General features: G+C 44.6%; 1 protein-coding gene across 3 annotated transcripts; it reads right to left on the bottom strand.

Moving 5' to 3' along the window:
- Positions 1–527: 527 nt before the first annotated feature.
- KCNA2 (potassium voltage-gated channel subfamily A member 2) lies at positions 528–4,922 on the bottom strand. 3 transcript variants are annotated; one of them, XM_048496696.1, is made up of 2 exons: positions 4,257–4,922; positions 528–3,035 (listed from the first exon to the last, which is right to left on the bottom strand). In XM_048496696.1, the coding sequence occupies exon 2, from the start codon at positions 2,888–2,890 to the stop codon at positions 1,391–1,393; it is 1,500 nt and encodes a 499-aa protein (XP_048352653.1). In that variant the 5' UTR covers positions 2,891–3,035; positions 4,257–4,922; the 3' UTR covers positions 528–1,390. The 3 variants fall into 3 exon arrangements, with proteins under 3 accessions (XP_048352653.1, XP_048352654.1, XP_048352655.1); XM_048496697.1 differs by having other exon boundaries at positions 528–3,032; XM_048496698.1 differs by having other exon boundaries at positions 4,793–4,910.
- Positions 4,923–13,466: the final 8,544 nt, after the last annotated feature.

Genomic DNA, 13,466 nt, shown 5'->3' with positions numbered 1-13,466 from the left:
CCAGAAGACGTTCTAAAAAGTTCACGGTAGATCCCGTGCCCGACAACATAGTCAGAGAACCAAGCTGTCAATAGCATTCTGGACCTTGACATATTAGCTGTGATTTTCAAGCTTCCTACACTTTGCAGCACTATGAGTGATCTCTGTTGGCTCCAGTTTTATATGTATGAATATCAAATGTTTGTTTAACATTTGTTTAATAGTATCATCTAGAGATTCTTAACTCACAGTTATGTCTGATAGTCCTGTCATTTTGGTCATCTGTAGGTCTCTGCATATAATACCAAGATTAATTAATTACCAGTTGCTCCCTATATGCTGAAGACAGGTGCATAATCTTCATATCACCTTCTCTGGCTTGCATACACATGCCAGAAAACAAATGGGGCAACTGCCTTGCTTATCAGACCTGTGCTTGGCACTCACCTTTCCTCAGTCCATTGCTTTTTTTTTCTTTTATTGTAAAGTAATCTCCTTCAAACCACCAGAGAATCTAGAAACACTATGAACAGGAATACTGTATGGTCTACTTAAGAAAATAGATATATTTGGGGTATTGTATATTAAGATCCATGCAACAAATATCCATGCAGCTGTACTGTAATACTGGTTACATTTCACTGCAGTATAAATATATTCTAGGCCACAGCTTAGGTGCTCCAGCATTTGAAACAGGATGCTTTTCAGTTCTGAATATATGAGAGACCAACCAGCAAAAATACATGTTATTTTTGAAACAAAAAATGTCTCCAGGCTCTTCATGTATCCTACCAAAGCAACAGAAAATGTCCTACTAAACAGTGCTCTCTCCCTCCACCCCCCGCAAGCCTCACAAATGACATGCTGCAGTAGATGAATCCAATGCAGCATTTTTGGTTCAGAAGCACCACCCTGCATGGTATATTCTCCCTTTGGCATTTCTGGTCTGGAAATTTGAGCCTCAGAGTAGTTTGGATGGCTGTTCCATTAGTTAAACTATGCATGACCTTTCATATGATTGGAAGCTAGATGTATAGTTGCATACTATTTCCTTGGGATATATTTTTGCATGGGCTGAATTCTATTACATGTTATGTACGTAGCTGGCATTTGTTAGTTTTTGTTTACGTGGGGAGGTTTTCTCTCTCTCAAATGCCTTTCATTTGATATTGTTACATATTTTTGTCTTAAATGCTCCATATACTTGGAAACCCAAAGTCTGTAATGGAAAAAAGATTGCATGAAAGCTTATTGAGCATCAAATGTTAAAAAGAGTCACTTACACAACTATTGCTTTCCATGCAGAACCAAATACACGTTGTAGAACATATTGTATTAACTACAATGCAAGGTATTACGCAACATCTGCAATTGTTCCACTTGAGTTTTAAATATTAGGGGTTTTTATTAACTAGACATCAGTTAGCATTTTAGTTATATTAACATAGTTTGTGTTAGCTAGGGTGCAATTTGCTGTTTTCAAGTTCTCCTCTCTAAAGTCCTCATTACTATTATTCACACCTTCTTGTATCTCCATATAATCAGACTTACTAATAGTGGAGGCACTTCTGCTTTTCTTTAGGTCAGGGGAAGAAGGGATCTTTGGGCAGCTGGTGACTTGCAAGTATTGAGCTTGCTCCTCTCCCTCTGTCTCACGGTGATAGAAGTAGTTGAAATTGGACACTATAACCGGCACTGGTAAGGCAATTGTTAATACACCTGCAATGGCACACAAGGAACCAACTATTTTCCCACCTATGGTAGTGGGAACCATGTCTCCATAGCCAACCGTTGTCATGGAAACTACTGCCCACCAAAAAGCATCAGGAATGCTGGGAAACTGAGATTCACTCTCATCAGCCTCTGCAAAGTAGACAGCACTGGAGAACAGGATGACTCCAATGAAGAGGAAAAATATCAAAAGGCCTAGTTCCCTCATACTGGCCTTAAGAGTTTGTCCCAGGATCTGCAATCCTTTGGAATGTCTGGAGAGTTTGAAGATCCTAAACACCCTCACCAGACGGATCACTCGAAGGATGGCTAAAGACATTGCCTGTTGACCTTGTTGGCCATCTTCTGGTTTCTCAGCCAGTTCTGTTCCAAGCGTGATAAAGTAGGGGATGATCGCTACAATGTCAATGATGTTCATGATGTTGGTAAAAAACCCAGCTTTGCTGGGACAGGCAAAGAACCTCACCAAGAATTCAAAAGAGAACCAAATTATGCAGAGAGTCTCTACTATAAAGAAGGGGTCTGTAAAAGATGTTTGCTGCTGAGACCCAGAAGTGTTATTGGAATAATGGCTTGGATTGCTGCTGCCACCAGGCATGTCTTCATTCTCATCCCGAAACACAGGCAAAGTTTCCAGGCAGAAGCTTACAATTGAGATCAAAATGACCATGACAGATACAATTGCTATAATCCTGGCTGGTCCAGAGCTTTCTGGATACTCAAATAGCAGCCAAACCTGTCTCTGAAACTCATTCTCTGGTAAAGGCCGTTCTTCTTCTTTGATGTAACCTTCATCCTCCCGAAACATCTCCATAGCTTCTTCCCCAAGTTCATAAAACCTTATCTCTTCTGAGAAAATGTCTAAGGGCACATTAACAGGCCGCCTCAATCTGCCACCAGATTGGTAGTAGTACAAAATAGCATCAAAGCTGGGTCGGTTTCGGTCAAAAAAATACTCGTTCCGGAGAGGATCAAAGTACCGCATTCTCTTTTTAGGGTCTCCTAACAAGGTCTCTGGAAACTGAGCAAGTGTCTTCAGCTGGGTTTCAAACCGCAGTCCTGAGATGTTAATGACCACCCTTTCACAACATTCATGATCGGTTTCTGGGTTATAGGTATCCTGAGGGTGACCAGGCAAAGCTGCTGCTTCATCTGTTGGGTCTCCAGTAGCAACTGTCATATTTATGCCTTTAATCTGAAATTTTTGGAATGTCTGTTGGGAGAACAAGGTTCAAAGGGAGACTAATATCTGTTGTAAGGGTGAGCACATGGGCTTGGAAGTGGCTCATGAAAACGTGAAGAGAAGATCATAAAAGCCTGTCCTGCTGAAAGACATAAAGAATAATGAGGGCATTTTCCTTCTCTTTCTTAACAATAACAATACATACATACATCGCCTTTCAGTCGCATGCAGTGCCACATAAGAAATATTTAAAGACTCAAAAAGAAATGACAGAAGCTTTCTCAATGACAAAATTGTACCTTGTTTTTCACAGCCAGCACAGTTTATTAAAACTCTGGATTGCCCAGTCTTTATTTTGACACTTATTTTGACACTTATTTTGGCATCATTAGAGAATTCGACATTCATGACATTCAAACATCATATCTCCTATTGTAACATGCTAGATTATATATTTTATCTTCAAGTTTTGCAGTTGTCTTCTGCTTTCCTTCCCCCATTCCCCCCCCTTCCTATTTTTCATTTGCAGTTGCTACCTCTGTTATTTTAATTTCTGCATTTCTGTGCTGAGGTTCTTCTGCTTTGATTTTTCCAAAGAATAAAAGCAAATGAAAAACAAACTGCATTACTTGAAGAAGCATATCTGGGGATGCGGGGGCGGGGTCTGACTATCTGACCTTGCAGAGGAAGGCTTCCAAAGATCCCAGAAGTTCGTGAGAGTGAATGAGTGTGAGAGAAAGAAAGAAAGAAGAAGAAGAGAAGAAGAAGAAGAAGAGGAAAGGAGGAGAAGGAGAAGGAGAAGGAGGGAGGAGGAAGGGAGGAGGAGGAAGAGGAAGAGAGGAAGGAAGGAGGAGGGAGGAAAAGAGGAAAGGAAGGAAGGAAGGAAGGAAGGAAGGAAGGAGAAGGAAGGAAGGTGAAGAAGGTAGAGGATAGATCTGATAATGAAGTGGGACTGGACAGCAGAAAAGCTTCTTGGCAGCTGTTGCAGTCCTTTGCTTCAAACCAATGTCTACCTAAATAGAAAGCCTGCTACATGATAATGGGACGATGCCATACTCAGCAAAAAAAAAAAATGATGTTCCCAGTGTCCTCAGGAGGTGTGATGTTGTCTGGAAAACCAACAGTAAGATAGAACTGGAAGGGATTTCAATCAGCATTTGCAAAGACCTAGTTTTCAAGCACAGCCCCTTCCCTCACTGATCTGTATTGCAAGCACTAGCTATTCTGGATGAAATATAGACAGCAATTATGGCAATTTGAAAAACAAAGATGCAGCTCTCTCTCTCCCCCCCCCCCCCCCAAAATACACACACATGCACACTGAGCTACATATTGCTGAAGACAGAACAGGCAGTCTACACACCGTTAGGTTGCTTCCATACGGTCCTCTGCAGTGAAGTCTCTTGGTCTTTCTTCTTAGCAAATGAAACAGAGCATCATGCTGTCTGACACACATAGCTCACCCAGCTGCGGCCAGGTCCACATAAAAGAAGCACTCAGGTGGATTCTGCATGCAGGACATGTCCTGAAAAGGCTCAGCCCTAAGAATCAGCAGACTTCTCCATGCGGCCTCAAGATCTCAGCCAGAAATCCCTCCTGAGATTTCTGTGTCCTTAGTCCAATGTGCATTGCCAGCAGTCCAACCCCTGATTTGGTCAGCAATAGCCACAGGAGGCTGTTCTGTTTTGCTCTGAGGATACTGTTTTTCTTCTTCTTCTGGTTGCTAAGCCCAGTCAAAGGTTTTTTCCCCTCTAAGAAAGGCTCCCTGGCATCCCATCCTCAGCTGTAGACAGCAGCCTTCTTTACCCACTCAGAGTCAGGATTCAAGAACTGAGGGAGGGGAGGCGTGTGAAATGCCACCTTTTACACTCAGTTCCTAGGAATGAATTTTGCACACACCTGACTGGTTATCCTTCTTGATGCCTGCCATCCTCTTCCTCCCTCCAGGCTTTGCTTCAGATTCTCTTTTCATTGGATTTCATCCTTCTCCTCCCTCCTAGCCTCCCTTCTCCTTATGCTTCAGAAAAATAGTACAACCCTGACAAAGCTTGCAGCCTTCAACTGCTGTACTTAACCCCTTGAGTACCAATGCAAAAGCATGGATAGTTATATGCTCCTTCCCCCCCCCCTTCTCCCTCCCTCTCCCTTTGAATTGATAAGGCAGTCCATCCCACCCACACCCACCCCCGGGAACTGAGTGTTTTTAAGGCAACATTTTTAACGCAAAATGGCAATGATTGCTTGGATCAATTATGGTCCATCTTATGGGCACAAAAAAAGAGCAAAACAATCATGATCTCTACATGACTTTTCCCCTCTCGTTAACACTGCAAAAAGTCAAGATGAATCATTAGCAAGGAAAAACAGAATCCAGCATGTTTGTTTTTAATTTGACTGTTAGAAATCTCTGTTTTCCGGTTTTGTGTCCACAACCTCATAATGACGGCACTGCCTTTCACACAATATTGTCCTGTCATCAGTGTTTAATGCCTTTTAAAGACTCTCCTCTGCCCCAGTCTGGGTACTACCAAAATTGAAATGGGTGAAAGAAAAATCACTTGGCCTCTTGCACAAATAGGTTCAGTTAAAAGCTTTATTGGGATCCTTGGAGGGATGAACTACCCCCAGCTAAAGGTATGCAAGGTGGCCTCTTGTTGAAATCCATCTCAGGGCAGGCAGGAAGCCTTCCATACATGACAGAATGTTTATATAATTTCCCAAGGTAAGACGGTATGCACTGAACAAAGTGTCATGTTTAATTTATCCTTTTCAATTGAAATAGAAAGCATTTTTGCTGTTAGTGGTAAATCTCTATTTAACTGGGGGGGGGGGGGGTTGAGCACTGGCTTACAATTGGTTCTGCAGTTAGGCATGCAGCGAATACATAACAAGCTTTGTTCATTGTGGTGCCCCTTCTCACCTGCAGACAGAGGAGGCTAACTTAAAGGGAACGGTGCCTAGAGACAGAATGGAATAAGACAGTAAATGTGGCAGTCCCCAGTAACAGCTGAAGCAGAAGAACTGGGAGTTTTTATTTCCCTTCTGAAGCAGAGGCCCAGAGATCAAATCCCAAGAAATGGGACATTCCTATTAGCATTTATGCCTGCTGCTTCACCTCCTCCAGACTGCAACATGCTTTGTAATCACTTCACTTTGTAGAGGGATGGAAATAATAATCTCTCAGTAGAGAGAATTTTCTTCTCAATGACTTCTTTGGAGATAGGGTAACTCCTGAATGGGTCTCCCGCCCATAGCTCTTTACTGATTCTCTCTCTCTCTCTCTCTCTCTCACACACACACACACACACACGTTCATCACTTGATGACTGATCATGCAGTGACTAGCTGCTGAATGCATGGGCTGTTTCTATCAAGAATGATTCGACTTGAGAAGATGTGAGAGACCCTGAGAGCTCTAGCTGTAGTGTTTGGCGCATGTTATTACTTGAGCTTGCACAGGGCCACTGCACAATTCAGCCTTCAGGTTCAATTCCATAACAACTTCTTCATCATCATCTTTGCAATCAAGCTACAGCAGACTTATGGCAAACCCATAGGGTTTTCAAAACAAGAGATGTTCAAAGGTGGTCTGCCATTGTCTGTCTCTGCACCACAGCCCTGATATTCCTTGGAGGTCTCCCATCCAAATACTAACCAGAATCAAGGCTGAGAGTATATGACTAAATGAATAAAATACATGATACTAAGCCCAAGGTCATCCAGCAAGCTTCCATGGCAAAAGTGGAGAGTTGAATTTGGTTTTCCCAAGTTCTAGTCTGACACCTTAACCACTACACCATGCTGGTTCTCTAGAACATCCCATGCTACTATTTCCTAGGCACAAACTCCATATGTAGTGGCAGCTTACTATCATTTATTTTATTCATTTAGATATTCATACTCTGCTTTTTATCTATGGTGGAGACTCAAAGCATTTTGCAATATTATTTTCCTCTACTCCATTTTATCATTACTGTAACAATCCTGTGAGGTAGTTGGGCTGAAAGATAGTGAACAGCCCAAGCTCATTCAGTGAGTTCCCATGCCAGAGCAAGGATTTCACTCTGGATCTCCAGGATCCTGGTCTAACGTTTCAAGCACTACACCATACTGAGATCCTTCCCCTTCCCCTTCCCCTTCCCCTTCCCCAAACAACCCTACCCAAAGTAATAAGGTAACAAGGTATTTTGAAACAGAGGACTTAAATGGATAAGGCTTGGCCTCACAATAGCTTTCATCCCTGAAGTCAAGGAATGATTCTTACCTCTAACATAAAACAAAGAGATTCACAGTGATAGCTGTAAACTTTATTTTTATATATCACTTTTACATATCGTTTTTTACAGATCATTTTAGAATCATATAGTTGGAAGAGACCACAAGTCCAACCCCCTGCCATGCAGGAACACAATCGAAGCACTCCTGACATATGATCATCCAGCCTGTGTTTAAAAACCTCCAAAGAAGGAGACTCCACCATGTTTCATGTTTTGAAAGTTCCTCCATATGATAACATCTAAGATATATCAAATCCTGGAGAATTTTTTTTCAGTTGGTTGTTGTGGGTTTTCCGGGGTGCGTGGCCGTGGTCTGGTAGATCTTGTTCCTAACGTTTCACCTGCATCTGTAGCTGGCATCTTCAGAGGGAAGTCTGTTACACACTGTGTCCACACCACCAAACAAATGGCCAGCACCTTGTCAGCACCAATCACCTGCTGGGGGCTGGTACTCTCTTGCAATAGATGATTAGTGATTCCAAAGCTTGCAGACCTAGCTATCCTTTTGCCTCTGGAGATCCTTGCACACAACCTATTGCTACGCATTAAAATCTGTATAAACTAGAGGGCATCAGAAGAAGTACATTTTTTATGAATTAGCCATTGCACGGAGGCTGCTTGAAATGCCAGGTGACTGTCCCATACATCATGTGTATCTACTCACCGTATGCCGATTGGACTCTACTGTTTGTTTCCAGGAGTAGATTCTCAATGGAAAGGGTGATTTTTTAAAGAATATGCACAAAACAACCTGCCAAGCCAAACAGCTGCCATGCAGAAGTTGTTTCAAGCAGCCTTAGTCTGGAGACTTCATTGTGAGAAGCCACCTGAAGTTGCTATTTTTGGAACTCCTAAGTATTTTCCTAAAAGGAAGTCAATGTGCAACAACAGCTAAAAGCAATTCTGTGCAAATGGCATGTGAAGGAGAAACTCAGTTGCTGAGACTGGCACAGGCTGTATGTTGTATGCTGTAAAATGCCGCCACATTTCTCTTCTGTTGTACTTCGAAGTACAAGGGGAATGGAGACCACCATCATCATCACCAGTTCACTGTAGTCTCTGCAGAAATGCATGAGGCTCCTGTAAGGGTAACATCACACAATCACTTTACATTCCTTTCACCATGATGGGCCCTCTACAGCATGATGTTTGAAAGAGTACCATAGAAAATAATGTAAAAATAGCCTTGGGGAAAATTAGCATGATATAAAACATCAGCAGGATGGATATATTGATCATACAGACTGCACTGGCATATTTGGTTAGTATCCTATATTCTTAGTAAAGAAGGGAAATAGCAGAAAAGATCCAGCTGCAAATAACTGAAAACAAAGCAATTCCACTGAAGTCTATAGTAACCTTGGTCATACTCACCAATTACAATCACAGCATGCCAACAATGCCCCATACGCACAAGAGATGGGCCATTACTCAAGCAACATATTCCCCTCTGCCATTCTCAAGGGTCGACAGCTGAACATCCCACTCCAAGATAGAACCTGTCAGAATAGGGATGAGACCCTGGAACACATCATGTATTCTTGTCCAAGGTATGCATTACCTAGACGTTCATTACTTGCCCCAGCACTAGGGAATAAAATAGGTTGTTCTGAGCACATAACGACTACATGCCTGCTGAATAGCAGTGACGGTGGGATAACTGGAAAAACAGTGAATTTTTGTTAGAGATGATCAAGATAAGATCATAAGGGAAGCTGGTTCACCTCTTCGTTTCCGGCTTGATGTGATTTGTCCTGGTTTCAAGTTTTGCTTTAAGAACTGTGTGGATTTTTTTCCTTGCTCTGTTTTGTACTTTGTTTTATTTCTTGTGGGTATGCCTAACAAAGGTCAGTTGAAGTTGAACAGCTGTATAGTGATGGAGCCATGCCTCCTGATGCCACTAAACTCTACAGAACACTGCAAGGGAAGGAACAAAAGAAATAGCTTCCACTATGGGGAGGACTAGAGTATGCCCAGCAAGCAGTTTATGATCACACCCTCCCATGTAGCATGCATAGTTCATAACTAGAAAGGAATCTCTCAGAATTACAGTTCATCTCCAGATGAAGGGATCAGTTCACCTGGAGAAAATGGCTGATTTGGAGGGTGGATTGTATGATATTGTAGTTTCACAACCTGGATCTGGCAACACTCCCCTCCCCCAACCCTTGCTGGTGGTCAAGGAGGGGGTAACAGGCAGCCCTATTTGTAACACAACTGAAAGAATGACGGGGGTTGTACCCCTTGCCTTTGCTACAGCAGAAGAGTCAGTAATCTTCAGACCCCTTCCAGCATCAGTCCCATGCTAAAAGTAGATGGGAAAGTTCAAGGAAGTAACAAGAAATACACATAGATCCTTATCAACCAAACTTTGCTAAAACAGAGATGTAGCAAAGAAAATCCCATTCTTTTATTTGAAAGCATCAGGAATGGCATTCTGAAAGCAAATTCCCTAGTTTCTTGACCAAGCAAGGCTCCTGCCCCTTTAAAAGGTGCACTGAAAGGCCACAGAATCATAGGCCATTTCTGCACGGCCCCCAAACAGCACCCTAGGGATGGTAAAAACACTGTCCCTGGGGCACTGTTCGCACAGCCGCTGCAGCAGCGCCATGCTCTCCCCCACAAAATGGAGGGGGGCGGGAAATGCTGCTTTCAAAACTTGCTCCATGAATGAGTTTTTTGGGCATTGGTGTCTTCCTGCCGGCGCCATGCGAAGGGCACTGGCGTGAGGGCACAACTTTCAGGCACTGCCTGTTTGCGTCTTTTGTTTACCTTGTCTTCCTTCCAAGGCTCAGGAGGGAGAAGGTACATGCCCATACTGCGCTCTGACCCCCCGTAGGTCAGAAAGCAGCATGGGCATGTCACTTCCTCCTTCTAGAGCAGGGGTGGGCAATTATTTTTTCCATGGGGCCGCATAAGAAACAGAAAATATTGCGGAGGGCCGGGCCAAAACGCAGGGGGGGCGAGGTGGTTTTGAAAGCCCACAGAAGCCGGCAGCCAAGGCAACCGGCTTCTGCGGGGCTTTCAAAGACACCTCGCGCCCCAGCAAGGCAGGGGGGCGAGGTGGTTTTGAAAGCCCCGCAGAAGCCGGCAGCCAAGGCAACCAGCTTCTGCGGGGCTTTCAAAGGCGCCTCGCTCCCCAGCAAGCCAGGGGGGCGAGGTGGTTTTGAAAGCCCTGCAGAAGCCGGCAGCCAAGGCAACCAGCTTCTGCGGGGCTTTCAAAGGCGCCTCGCTCCCCAGCAAGCCAGGGGGGCGAGGTGGTTTTGAAAGCCCTGCAGAAGCCGGCAGCCAAGGCAACCGGCTTCTGCGGGGCTTTCAAAGGCGCCTCACTCCCCAGCAGAGGTGTATCTATGCAAACTGGAGCCCGGGGACAAAACCTGAATTTGGCGCCCCCTCCCCCGGTATGGGCGGCCACCCTTCCCCACCACGACCAAACAATGATTTTTTGCACCACTGCACAAAACACCCCCCACCTCCAGCAAAACATACATGGCTCTCTCCCCACCAACTCTCTTTCCTAATTTTGTCCTTACACCAACCCTGTGAGGTAGGTTAGCCTGAGAAACAGCTGAGGTAGGCCTGAGAAACAGCTCCAAGCCAGTGCAAGGGGAAATTAACTTTTAAGCATGTAAATCTCTCACAAATCACCCCCATCAGAAGATTTACCAAACAAATGTCAGCAATATCTCTCACAGATCACCCCCACCCCCAGCAAAACATACATGGCTCTCTCCCCACCAACTCTCTTTCCTAATTTTGTCCTTACACCAACCCTGTGAGGTAGGCTGGCCTGAGAAACAGCTCCAAGCCAGTGCAAGGGGAAATTAACTTTTAAGCATATAAATCTCTCACAAATCACCCCCATCTGAAGGTTTACCAAACAAATGCCAGCATCATCATCAGTTCTGTTGCTGCTGGGATCCAGCTCAGCTTCCCTTCTCCTGTGCCTATCGGAGCCAGTCTGCTGAGAAGGCTTGTGAGTAAGGGAGAATAAGGCACACTGGGTCAGAGGGAGGGGAGGCGGAGCGCCCCAGTCCTGCTCCTGGGAGCACAGTGGGATTTCTCCCCCGCCCCCTGGACACTCCAGGCCACCGTACAGAGTGGGCGGGGCTACAACAGGCACTGGCAACAGTCGCTGCCTCAGTGCCGGGCTTGCTAAGGCCTACTGAATCAGCTTGTGTGCAGGGACGTTTTGGCGCCCCCCACGTGACCAAAATGGATGCGCCCGGGGACAAGAGGTACTGTCCCTAGGCAAAAACGCCTGTGCTCCCCAGCAAGGCAGGGGGGCCGGTCAGGGTCATCTGGCGGGCCGGATACGGCCCGCGGGCCGTATAATGCCCAGGTCTGTTCTAGAGCCTTGGAGAGAAGACAACATAAACAAAACACGCAGACTGGAGGCAGCTCCATGTGAAGCCGCCTCTGCAGTTCGCAGCAGCTTTGAGGCCACCCACATGAGACCAAGAGAATCATTGCATACCCAAAATAGGTACAACTGTGTTGGTTACTACTTTGTTAAGTAGCATGCAATAATGCAAGAGCCAGGCTAGAAAAGAGAGTTAGAAACTACACAGCAGAAAGTGCTTGGGTCCATCCTTGCTACTGCCCCTGTTGGAATGCATCCTGGTAACAGACAAACAAATCAGAAGGATAATGAATGAATAATACTCACCAGGAGGTAAGAACTCTGCACACAGTGCAAGCTATGCAACTGAGAAAACAGCAGGACCTGGGTGCTCTTCCGGTTCTTAACCCACCTCCCTTCCTCTGGGGTTCTCAAATAGACTCAGGGAGAGCTTGTTTTCCTTCATATGTTCTGGAGCCCAGGGAAAAAACACAGAGCTCCACAAAACCATTTCTGCTGGCAAAAAATAGGCAGGAGAGAAGCCTGAAGTCCTTTCTACCCCCTTGCAGCATTTGGAGACCTGGAGAGTAACACAGTGCTTTCAGAAAGAATTACGCTGATCCATGTGTGACAGAGAATCAGGTCAGGCACCCATGTCCCTGCTCATGTCACATGTATTGTGTATTCTGGCCCTCAGCGCTGTTCTAAGCAGCTGCAAATTTCAGTTCTAAAACCAGATATAAGAGGAAAAGGAGAATGCCCCACACCCATACAGGCTCCTAAGGGGATCTTTAAAACAAAGTGAGAAAGCTCTGAGATGAGCCTAGAATGAACACAAAGGGCTCAGAATATTCAGATTGTTCTTATTCGCAAAACTGCAACATCTATCAGTTTTACCATACAGTTTTTGCAAATCCTAGTGCAGCAGTCTCCAAGGTGGGGATTTTGCCCATCGGGGCTTCAGATCAGTCATTAAAGATCTGATCGGCTGTGCCAATTCAAGAACAAACAAACAAACAACATTTCTTCGGTAACTGCTGCCACCACAGCACGAGGATTTTCACTGCATGACTGAAGGTAAGTTACGTGCATGCAAGAAAATGTTTTAAAACATTAGGTTCATTTTAAAAGACATCATGTTACACAGAGCTTTGGTCTGAAATGTTGAAGAGTTATCATTACAGCTATTCCTATCCTCACTTTCTCATATTTTGTGGTTGGCTCTGCCCCCTGCAGCAGCCGCCCCCCTCCCCCCCCCCCCCGTCAGAATTCCAAAGGTACTTATGCGCTTTAAAATTATGGGGAAACTCCTGTCTTGGATCATCCCATGGTGTCACTTCCAGATTTCACCTAAAGAAAAATTGGTGCCCAGGTGTGCCACTGATGTACTTATCTCCCTCATTACTCCTGGAAGTTGCCAGCTTTGGCTGACAGTCATATACATCAGCAGGACTCTACCTAGGGTTGCCAACCCCCAGGTGAGGCATGGAAATGTCTCAGGATTAAAACTGAGTTCCATGATACATAAATCAATTTGCCTGCTGAAACTGGCTGATTTGGAGGGTGGGCTGTATGCCGTTGTACTCCTTTGTAGTCCCTTCCTTCCCCCACGCTCCACCCCTCAAATATCCAGGAATTTTCCAGTTTGAAGTTGGCAACATGAGGCTTAATTACTGTCTTAAGCAGTTTGCTGAACAGCCTTAGGCTTAACATTGTGCCACTAATGCACATAACACACTTTTCTGCACAAACTGTTGTTTCTTCACATGTTTACCTGCTGTTTTTCTCTGTCTAGTCCTATTTAAAGTAGCCAAGCCATCATCACATTGTAGCTTGCTTATGTGAATCAGGTGTCTTACAGAGTGAAAAGTGCTCAGTACTGCTTAACCACACACCTACCTTTGCATTGTTAAGAATAATCCCTTCTGTAAATCTTAGTCTCCAATACATTAAA

This window comes from Sphaerodactylus townsendi, linkage group LG05, assembly GCF_021028975.2.
Source record: "Sphaerodactylus townsendi isolate TG3544 linkage group LG05, MPM_Stown_v2.3, whole genome shotgun sequence".
Lineage (NCBI taxonomy): Eukaryota > Metazoa > Chordata > Lepidosauria > Squamata > Sphaerodactylidae > Sphaerodactylus > Sphaerodactylus townsendi.
The sequence above is the reverse complement of the archived record's forward strand: the minus strand, read 5'-3'. Positions and strand labels throughout refer to the sequence as shown.